General features: G+C 37.0%; 1 protein-coding gene across 1 annotated transcript in view; it reads left to right on the forward strand.

The window, feature by feature from the left end:
- LOC128016156 (kalirin) overlaps nt 1-12,036 on the forward strand; it is an 84,420-nt gene that overhangs the window by 42,213 nt on the left and 30,171 nt on the right. Inside the window, exons 17-22 of the mRNA XM_052600593.1 lie at nt 577-795; nt 9,907-10,056; nt 10,379-10,493; nt 10,613-10,728; nt 11,394-11,516; nt 11,774-11,956. Of these exons, the coding sequence (XP_052456553.1) occupies nt 577-795; nt 9,907-10,056; nt 10,379-10,493; nt 10,613-10,728; nt 11,394-11,516; nt 11,774-11,956 (906 nt within the window). The remainder of the gene's footprint in view (nt 1-576; nt 796-9,906; nt 10,057-10,378; nt 10,494-10,612; nt 10,729-11,393; nt 11,517-11,773; nt 11,957-12,036) is intronic.

Raw genomic sequence — 12,036 nt, forward strand, 5'->3', positions numbered from 1 at the left:
GTTATATTCATCAAAGAGATGGCATACAAAACAGCTGAGTTGATAAAAAAAAATACTCAGCAAATTTATAAGCAGTAAGAAGCACAAAAGCCCGAAATGAGGACTGAGATTTAATTCAGCAAATTGCGGCGTATAATTCTCGACTAATGACAGCCTCTCTAAATCAAAGGAGGTGAACGCTGAGTATCGGCCAAAATCTTACTTCTGCCAAATATATGTTTTAATCATCTACAGCAGCGGTTCTCTAACTTTTCAGGCCGGGTACCACTTTTCATCAAATCTGACCATCCAAATACTTTCTCATATTTGTGACGCCAAAACAAATGTGTGAATCAGGCCACTTGATTTATTCACCTAGCATATGCTCTTGTGAAAGCACCAGGCTGTGCTTCACCGCTGATTGTTTTGGCCTTGAACGGCGGGATGTCTAACTGATCATGTCTTAATTGCTCCTCTAAGAAGCCCCTCCGTGACCTTACCCGCCTCTCATGTGGTCCTTGTGTACTGGCAGTTAACAAACTTAATTTAAGTACACCTCAGAATTTAAAAGCAGCCACTTCTCTCTGCTTCCCACAGTCTCTTCTCCACGCCGACTCTCTCCAGCGTACACATCAGAGCGCCCTACAGCTCCAGCAGAGGGCGGAGCTGATGTTACAGGCGGGTCACTATGACCCAGACGCTGTCCGGGCCTGTGCCGAGACTGTGGCCCTGCACTGGCAGACCCTCATGCTGAAGATGGAGGACAGATTAAAGCTGGTTAATGCCTCTGTGGCCTTCTACAAGACATCTGAACAGGTGGGTTGTAAGCGATGGTTAATGTCAATGCCCACAACTGCTAGTGACTGTGATTGTGGTTGAGAATGTTAAAGAACTAATCATAAAGCTATAAATCTGAATTAAAACAGTTGTTCTAAAGCTTTTTTGATCTTCAAAAATTACTTTTATTTCCACTTTAATTCCTGGTATGTGTACATATGCATTTGGAGTTCATGTTTGTCAGTGCCTTACATCATGTGCACTTAATTTTTTAGATGCTCTGTTTTAAAGGTGCAATGTGTAATATTTTTCAGAATCTGTTTACAGAAATGCAATGTAACTTACAACACTAGGTTTTCAGTGGTGTATAAATACCTTACAAAATCCACTGTTATGTTTTAATTACCTTAGAATAAGACATTTCTGTCTACATACATCTCGGGTCCCCTCCATTGGCCATTTTGCGCATCCATGTTTCTACTGTCTACTAGAATTCAAGTAACTTCAAGTAATATTTTATGTGCAAGAGAAGCTTAGTGTATTTTTTAAACACTACGATTAAAGAGTTTGGGGTCAGTAAGATTTTAAAAATGTCTCTTATGCTCACAAAGACTGCACTTATTTGATAAATAAAATACAGTAACAACAGTAATATGTTATTACAATTTAATAAGCTAATTTGGTAGCATTTATTTTTATTAATGTTGAAATGGTTGTGTTGCTTAATATTTTTGTGGAAACTGTGATGCATTTTTCCAGGATTCTGATTAATAGAGAGTTAAAAAGAAAAGCACTTATTTGAAATATAATTTTTTGCAACAATCTGAAAATCTCTACTGTCCATTTTGATCAATTTAATGTATTCTTGTCCCTTAACACAGTTCATTACAATGTCCCTTACAATCATTGCAGCCCACATTTTTTTATGTGTAACCAAGTGCTAATCTGAAATGTTTTAAGTTTATGACTACACCACTCCCACTACTGTATGAGTAGGAGAACAATAAGTTTATCCCTGCACAATAGTTTAAATAAATAAACTGGAAGCCGGAGGACAAAGTTTACAAAATGTATTTTTTATAATAAATACTAGAAACCACTGATATAAATAATTAAACCAAATCAAGGTCAGGACCAACCACTTCTTAAATACTTTTTCAAGTGATAAAATTATTAAATTAATTAAAAACTTACTCAAAAATATATTCACACTTCAAATGCAGCCATCACAGCAAAGTAATACTTCTCAAAAAAAAAAGATAAAGAAAAGAAAAAAAAGAAATCACCAGAATTGCAAAGTGTCAAATAGATATAAAATAGATTCTTAATTCTTTCACATATTGTATACTCAAATATAGAGTATTCAAACAAAACTACAAAAAAAGGGAAAACAATAGAAAATCACACCACTTGTTACAAAATCAAAACACAAATACAAAGATATCAAATTCAAAAAGAAAACGAAAAAATCAACAGAAGAAACAGTGGTAGCCCAATACAGCAGCTCGTTCAATCCCTATGAATTTGGAAAATAAATCTTGATGCTCAAACATCTTTAAAGCATAAAAAAATATATATTGTTCCTTGAAAGTGAACACCTTACTCACAACACCAATACAGGAAAGGAAGGAGAACATCAAGAGGAGAATTATATAGATTTGTTGCTCCATCCAACAAAAGAATGGGACTGGTAGCTAGACAGAAATGGAACAAAATGCCAGCCGTAACCAACAATTTACTATTAGTTCTAAAAGACTCCTGTATAATACCAGTTACAAAAATACTGATCAGCAATACATGCAGCTAATTACTCCTACCAAAACGCAATAATTACCTGAGTCATGATGATACGTGAGAATCACAGGCGAATTAAAATGCACATTTGAGAATGGAGGTAGGTCTTCCAACTCGTGAAACACTTTTCAGAGCAAATTCAAACGGCATCTTAAACGTGATTACAACCGATTTGAAGAAGAATAATTTTAGTGAAATGCATTTCAAAGAGTGGGATCAAACACTAGTTTATACAATATCAAGAGAAATTTATAAATCCCTTGCCCAGACCTTAAAGGGACCACTACATCATTCTTGCCACATCCATCCAAACTTCAGAAGTCATCGTCCCGGTGCCATATGAACCCTCACCCCCTTTCTAAATGGAGTAAATAGTGAGTTTATTGTGACTACTGTGTTGTCTGCCCTTTGGGGTCCAAACTGGCCTTGGGATGTTAAATGAGTTGGAGGTCAGTCCAGCCCTTGTTTTACTTGAACTTGTTTTACTTGGCATACTCTCTTCTTGTTCAGAGTGGTTACTGCAAGCAGTTCTTGCATGTTCAGAGCCTGAAGATTCAAGGGAGCAAGTCACTTGTTCATTTTCGCAAGTCACTGTATATTTTTTACGAGACTGGTACATAACTTGCTCTGTTGGATTTTCTCTTACTGGGGACTGATTATTCACTTTTTCTCCTTGATTCTCTCTACTCATGGATTGACTTGGCTCTGATTTTTCTGGTGACCTCAATGTCTCGAACAAGTCTTTGTCCTTTTTTTGAACTACTCACACAATGCCTACACCATCTTTGGACATTTCATAGTCCTCAAACTGTTCTTGATGGTAATTATTTGAGGGTTCTGTATTCAATGGAAGACTGGTGACCTCAGCTGGTCCCTTGGATTTATACTTCTCAGGAACCACTCGCAACTCTGAATGGTGTACATTTTTTCAATCCCCACAGCATACTGTGGCCACTTAATCCAAACACCCAACTACATGATATACCTTACAGTTCCAAGTATCTTTGATTTTATGCCGGCTTCTGTGTTCCAGTTACCAGTGTTCCAGTGGGCAGAATGGGTGTTAATTCAGAATACTGACTCTCTCGGTCTCGGTAATACGGTCTCTCGCACCAGCATTAACTGACACCAAATGATCCTGGTGATTTTTCACCCAATCATGAACTGTATTCAGCGCCTCACTTTCTTCCTCTATTCCCAGAAGAGCATCAACAGGGAACTTGGGCATCTGACTGAACATTAATTCATAGGGAGAGCAACCTGTAGACTGATGGACAGTGGTGTTGTATGTAAAAAATCAACTAAAGTAAGAACTGTGGCCACTTCCTCTTTTTATCATTTGGCAATGGGCAAAACAAATTGTGCATTGTATGATTAAAGCACTCACACTGATCATGATATGGCATAGTCTGACTCTTCTGTATCCCATAGAGGTGGCACAAATGCTGTAATAGCTCTCCTTCAAAGTTTCGTTCTTGATCGCAATGGATACATTTAGATAAACTGTACACATTGAACCATCTCTTGGTTAGAGTATGGTCCACTGTTGTGGCTCTGTGATCTTTGGTTGGACATGTCAGGGTGAACTTTGAAAACACATCAGTGACCACAGTAAAATTTTCTTTGCCATCACTTGCCAGCTCAAGAAGGGAGAAATCAATTGCAATAATCTCCAGTGGCTTTGAGGTCAATAAATGGCCTATTGTTGTACAATTTAAAGCTAGCAGCTTTGGCAATTGTGCAGTGCTAACACCTAGCACGTTCAACATCATGGCATAGGTTAGGCGAAAAGCACCTTTCTCTTACCAGCTTCAAAGTCATCTCTGTCCCCTGGTGTCCATGATGGTCATGAAGACTCTCTGAGACCTTCTGCTTCAGGGCCATAGGGAACAACACTTGAAGAACACTACTCTTGCCTGGTGGCAGAAACACTTTCCATTATCCTCTCATCTCTTGTAGGAGCTCGTCTTAACCAATACTGCAGGAAGGCAGCCAAATGAGGATTCACTGCTTGAAGAGATTGAATATCCACACAAACTGGCACTACAGCTATCTCAGAAACAGATGCATAGGTAACAAAATTTGGACCGGAGGTCGAAGCAGTTGTTGAAGGCAAAGTAATGCTAGAGGTCACAGCTTGAACACTTTTGTAGCAGGGGATCTTGTCAACAAGAAAAGTGCATCAGCAATACGGTTAGCAGTGACTGGATATTTTAATTGTATTTATTTCAAAACCCATAAGTAAAGGGTCTCTGCTGCCTCCAGCCCGACATTTCTAGCATTGATTTCCAGCATGAATGGTTAAGAGAAATCAGCATAGCCCAACACAGGAGCCTTCACAATCTTATGCTTTAGAGTATAAAATGGCCTTTCTGAATCCTCCATCCAGTTACTTTCCAGGGGGACATTTGTGCCAGGGCCACATTTCTTCCCCTTCCCATGGAACTCACCCAGTAGTTTATGTAATGGGCTGCACATTTAACAAATTATTCCACAAACCTACGATTGTAGGAAGCAAAACCTAGGAAATAAAACATTTCCTGTTGAGATAAATTAATTTTCTTGTGTTTTAACTTTAAATGTTGTTCCACAAAAAGCTAAGTTCTTCCATCCTTCTCCTGCACAAAAACAATGGGTGAAGAGTAGGGACTGCAAATTGGACTACCCCTTGTTCAAGCATCTCATTAATATGTACTTTTACTTTCTCATACTGGAATAGGGGCAATCAACAATAATACTGATGAAAGATGGGCATTGTCTAAAATAGGAATCGCATGTTGGACTAATTGAGTGCACCCGAAGTCTCCATCATCTTTGCTAAACACAGAACTATACTGAATTAAAAGATTCTGTGCCTGTTGAGATTGTAAAATAGCCAGCAAAGGCCAGGACAATTCTGTAAAATCAGTTAAGGGACCACCTGATGCTGTATGGCCTGATGGAGACCGACAGACTATACTATTTCAGGTCACTATTTTCAACAGGTTCAGCAGAATCTAAAGTGGACAATGAATTAGTGTTAATTTCGTCAGACGAGAGAGAGAAATATGTTCATCAACGACCTTTTCTTGGCTAAGAAGAGATGATGACAAGACTGCACCACTGTCGAAAAATGCTGAATAAGACTAAATTAATATGCATTATTGTTGACGAAAAAATACGAGATGAACATGTTTTGTATAAAATAAAAACTAAGATAAAATCTCTCTTCATTTTCGTCTGCAATCGTCTCTGCTTTTTCATCGGCTGTTAAGCCTTTAAAATATTCAGAACCAGTTCGCTGCTTCGCGCTGTTGCTCAAGTTACAGGTCTCATACTCCTGTTGCTGCCAGCCTGTGGCTGCAACACGAAATTGCTGAACACACAACACCCAAAGCAAACATAAGTGATGGGCAGTTGCTCAAAAAAAAAAAAAAAATTAGGTATTATTATTATGTATATTAACATATACGTATACGTAAATAAGCATGTAAAAATGAACATATATACATAATCCTAAAAAATGCGTTTTACGGTAAAGACAGACCGACACGTTACGCGCCATTGCATAAAATGCATTATTAAAAAAAAAACAAGGCAATAATCATTGGTTAATTAATAATAATTGAATAATACTGTTAAAATACATAATGTAATACAAAATAAACTATTTATGTACATCAAATAGGCTATTATTACAAACTCTTAAAAAGGGTCGCTAAAAGGCCTGATAATTGCGGTTTTTAAAACTTATAGGATGATCAAATCCTTGTTTAATATTGACCAAACAATTAATTCAAATATCCACTTTATTTTTAATGTGTGGCCACCTTTTTGTGATAGAAAAGCTAGCCTCTATAATTTCTTCAACAAAAACATGGACATCACAACCCTTACAAAGACTAATCCTTGGTTTTATTTCAGTTAAATTGTCTTGTGTCACTTCTGAATGCTTGACACTATAAAATCAATCAGACAACTGTATTAGTAAAATCATAGCCATAGGCATTATCTACAATTGTAATTATTAAAAAATACAATTTAATTACATTTTAGTTATTTACTTTTGTTTTATTAAAGTTATATTCTGACCCCTATAGTAGGTGATGTTATTTTTACTTTTATTAACTTCCATAATAATTTGGGGAGGGGGCACAACAATACAATTCTGCTTAGGGCACCCATTTGGCTAGCAGCGTCCCTGGTGACAAGCGACAACGACATGCTAAACCAGACACGTTTAACATTTGCATTCAACAAAAATCATTCAACAAGGGTATTTTCTCAGGTAATTATGACATTTAACCAATGTTTGAGATATGTGAAACACTTTTTTACTGAAATGTTTATCAGTAATGATCTCAGTAATAATGTGTCATTTTAAAAAAAGACTAACATTTTTTGACTAAAATTAAAAGACTTTTAGTCGACTAAAACTTGACTGAGATACCTTGGGTTTTCTTTTGACAAACCACTGGTAGCCCTCAGACCTAACAAGCTACAAGGTTGCAGTTGTTCTTTAAAGTGGGGCGGGAAACATAGCTCAAAAAAACTATCAGTAATCATTGACACCATAGATCTGGTGTCCAGCTAACAAGAAGTGGGGTGGGAAACAGCTTAAAAAAACTCTCAGTGATCATTGTCACAATAAATCTGGGGTCCATCCTTCTTACATCGCTTATTATATCCAAGATCAAATGACATATCCAAGATGATATCATCGCGTTAATCAGGATCTGGCTAATTCGGTTCTTTGAACGCATCTGTTGATGATTAGTATGGCTGGATTGAATTATCGGAGATAATTGCGCATTCACGGGTTCGTTTAAAAGGGGCTATATATTAATACTTAAACCACAATCAGCGATGCAGCAATAGGCTGGCAACAAGACAGCAACATAATGACATCATATCATTAAAAAAGACACCTGATGAAAGACTTGACAAATTTCTAGACTTTTACAAGGAATCAGCCAAGTGAACAAAACTACATAAATGTTATAATAGATAAATGAAATGTGCACTGTTTTTATTTTTTTTATTTTTTTTACATGATTCCCAAATATTTGTATTGATGATTTCTTATATTTGTACAGATTTTTACGTTTTTATTTCAGTGTCACAATTAGCAATTAATTAAATATGATCTTTAAAACAGGTTTGTTACGTGACAGGGTCAATGAAAGTTTCAAGGGTCAAGATCATGTTATCTGCGTCTCCTGCGCTCCATCAAGCCACTCCCATAATAGCTGTCATCACTCAAATTAATATTCGACTCTACATTATCTGTATAGCATGTGTGTAAGACTCTAATACAATTATGAGGTAATTATTTTATGATGAATAAAACCATTCATTTATTAAGTATTATTATTTTTAAATTATTGTTCCTGGATCAGTACTCTTGTAACAACATAACGGTGGCTGGAACAGATTTTATGTGTCAATTCTGCTCAAAAAGATGCAATCTAATTCCGTTTACATAAAATAATCCTGCTCCAGAGCAGGTTTAAGCTTATGGACCTATTGCTATGACGGCAACTCCTGGAGGAGCTTCGAAGAACCAACCAATCCAAGATCATGCCAAATTGTCAACGATCAAATCCAGCTAACTGAGTTAGCAACATTAGAAAGAACAGGCCCCTGGAAGTTAGAACACCTTCAAACCTGACTTTTACTACTGGGCATTGTCCTTTAAGTTGAGGTGGCGTTCCATCTGGTAATGCACTTGAGCCTGAAGGACCCCTCCTGGTGCCAGACTCCCAACACAGTCAGCACAATTGTCAGCACTGCATTACCTGAACATCAGCAACACAAGAAAGAACACCAGGCCATGCATTTACTGTTTCCCCTTCCTCTGACCATTGAATAGCCTTGTTGCATGCATCAAGGAAAGACATATCAGCATTCAGTCGAACTTGTCATTTTAATTCCCTACGTAATGAACATAATGTGCTCAATACACAGATCACTAAAGATCTGATCTAGATTGCAAATACCCTGAAGGTTCTTAACTGACATAACCTCCATTAAAGCCACCGTACACATCAAGCAAAATAGAAAAAATCTTCTCAGAATCTTCTCTATTGCTAGAAGGGCAAAACTTAACTTCCGTCTTGCCTCACAAACTAATAGATCAAATACACATAAGGTCTGCTCAGTCTTAAGGACAGGTCGCACTGCTAAAGATCTGCGTACCTCATCTATCCATTATTTCACTGACATTTCTTCATGAGACCTCTTACCAGAAAACCTGGGACATTTTCTTTCTCTCGGGGTATATACCAAATGTTCAGGGACAGGAGCATTACTTGGTTCAGCAGACTGAAAAACATCATAGGATTAACAGATGCAGGATTGCTAACATTAGCATTAACAGGTCTTCGGTTTAACTCCTCTCTAAGCTGTAGATCACAGGCGATTTAAAAGGTACATTTGAGAATGCAGGTAGTTCTTCAAACTCGAGAAACACTTGTCAGAGTGAAATCAAGCGTCAACTTATAAATGATTACAAGCAATATGAAGAAGAAACATTTGAGGATGCAGGCAATTATTTCAACTCGTGAAACACTTTTCAAAGAGTGAGATCAGATGTCTGTAGTGTATACTTCCCAAGGGAAAAATCCCAAGAACTTCCCAATGGGAAAAATCCTTTGCCTAGCATTTAAAGGGATCTTTAGACCTTTGTTCTATTCAACCGTAAGTGCCCTGCTATTTGGTCATCACAGGATAGTCTGCCATAATTCCAGTTCAAAGGGAGTGTATATGTAAAGTGTATAAAGTGTGCAAGACATGTATTTAAATTGCATTTATTTACAGAGATATATTATGTCACACTTCACTCTGTAGTAAGTTTCATCTTTGTGTGAAAATGCTAAAGGCAGTGGCACAGCGCAAAACCATTAATGAATGGTCCAAAATGAAGTAAACTTAAAGGGATGCTCATCAAGTAGTGAACACTGTGTAGGGAGCCTGTCAATCAGAACACAGCTCATGCATGGAGCTGTCTTCTAACACGCTGCCTGTCTGAATCAGGAGTGTTGTTAAATATGATAGACATGCAAAATGTGCAGAGCATGGGGTTGCCAGGACTGAAATTAAGAACCACTGCCTTAACAGAAATCTTAGCTCCCTCTAGTGTCAGTTCTAGCAAAATATGCTTTCTATTGTCAGATATTCTGGGAAAAAATATATTCCAATTATTATTTTATATTTGTCCCTTTGCTGTCATTACATTGTATTAATTATTTATATTTCGATTATATCCATGATTGGCTACCCTAATCTACAACTGACCACTGTGAACCATACAGAGACTTAAGTTAAGGTTTGTGATGCAACTGTGTGTGTGTGTAACGTACTGTATGTCCGTCTCAGGTATGTAATGTATTGGAGAGTCTGGAGCTGGAGTACAGGAGAGAGGAGGACTGGTGCGGGGGTCATGATAAATTGGGCTCAACAGCAGAGACTGACCACGTCAGCCCTCTCATCAACAAACACCTGGAGCAGAAAGAAGCCTTTCTCAAGGTACACCTCTCTGTCACACACACATATACCAACACATGCAGACTCAAACACCTGCTACAGAAGCTTTATAAAAAAACTGCATCTGCAGCAAAACTAAAATAAATTTCCATATGTGACCTCATATGTGTCCGTTTAAATGGGTCAAAAAAGGATTTCATTTTGAAGTAAAGAAACCTTGAACAAAATTGTTTAGTTTCATTAACAATGTCACTGTCTATCTTACATCAAACTCCAGCTGCTATCAATATGGTCAATGATGATGTCACTGTACAGTTGTTTAGATGCACTGGTTCTACCAAATGTTTTGTTTCTCTGGTTTTAGGCATGTACTTTAGCACGTCGTAACGCAGAGGTCTTTCTTAAGTACATCCACCGAAACAATGTGAGCATGCCTGGGGTTGCCACCCACAATCGAGCCACTGAGTCCCAAGTAAAAGGTCAGTTCAGGACTACTTAAAGACTTTATACCAGCAAAATATACAGTCTTTCTGTATGTGATTATGTCTGAATGTTTGTGATTGTTTATCAATCTTGAATTGTGTCTTCTTATATTTAGCCATTCTGAGTGAGCTGCTACAGAGGGAAAACCGTGTTCTTCATTTCTGGACTATGAAAAAAAGACGTTTAGATCAATGCCAACAGTACGTTCTGTTTGAACGACATGCTAAACAGGTGAGTGAGAGAACTTTATCCAAGCACAGTTTTTGAAGGATTCAATAACGATGGTGGTTTTGGTTTTGTCTTCCCTATGTGAAAAATAACATCACTTTAGAATACATTTAAAAAGAGAATTTATTACAGAAATAAAAGAACATACTTAAGATTATACTGGATGTCATGTTTTTTAGACACTTGTTAATTGCATGTTAATTGCAATTAAATGAAAATGCATTTTATGTTTATTATATGTTTTTGACCCACTTGAGTGTGACTAAATTACATCCTTAAATGTTATTTCATAATCCTATTCTCTTTGAAATATGGTTAAAATTTACTTAATTTACAGTAAACTAAAATATTATAAATTATATTGAAACCTTTATGTCATTTATTGAAATATAATTGTAATTACACATTTGTAATGAGGAAGTTGCAATTTATTAAACCCTTTTTAAAAAATGTAATACAATTATAATCGTGTGCATAAGTGTGTTAGCCAACAAAACAAATTAAATGCACTTCTTTAAATAATAATTTAAAATGTTCTTTAATGTAAAATGTATAATTTGACTTTACAAAGTGATAAAAAAAGAAACATGCTAAAACTATCCAATAAGAGGAGAGATTGTAAACACATGAAATGGTGTTAGCTTATAAAAATTGTACTCTGTACGCAGGCTATAGACTGGTTACAGGAGACAGGAGAATATTTTCTATCCACACACACATCGCCTGGTGATGCCAGCGATAAAACTCAGGAACTACTAAAAGAGTACGAAGATTTCCGTGTGTCTGCAAAGGTAAAAAACCTCCATCATTAAGGGCAGTTATTAAAAATTCTGTCTTCATATACTCAATGTCACATCATTCCAGCCCTTCATGCTTTAGTGGAACACACAAGGAGATTTTTTATGAAGAATATCCTGGCCATTCTTCTTTTTAATAATCCTACAGGAATTATAAAAACACACTGTAAACACTGCATTTATCTAAACCTGTGTGTGTGTGTGTGTGTATAAACATACATACATACATTATGCTGATTGTTGTCATCCAGCAAACGCAGGAGAAGGTGAAGCTGTTGATCCAGCTGGCTGGTAGTCTGGTTGAGAAAGGGCATCTCCATGTGACTGAACTCAAGAGATGGGTGTCTACGGTTGACCGGCGGTATCGAGACTTCTCCATGAGGATGGGTCAGTACCGCTGCAGCTTGGACCGAGCTCTAGGGGTGTGTTCTGAGGTGAGGGGTCGGGCAAAGCCAGTTTATATTTTTTTAGGATATATATCCTGCATTTATTTTTCATTTCATGCATTATTTTA

Source organism: Carassius gibelio, chromosome A6 (assembly GCF_023724105.1).
Source record: "Carassius gibelio isolate Cgi1373 ecotype wild population from Czech Republic chromosome A6, carGib1.2-hapl.c, whole genome shotgun sequence".
NCBI lineage: Eukaryota > Metazoa > Chordata > Actinopteri > Cypriniformes > Cyprinidae > Carassius > Carassius gibelio.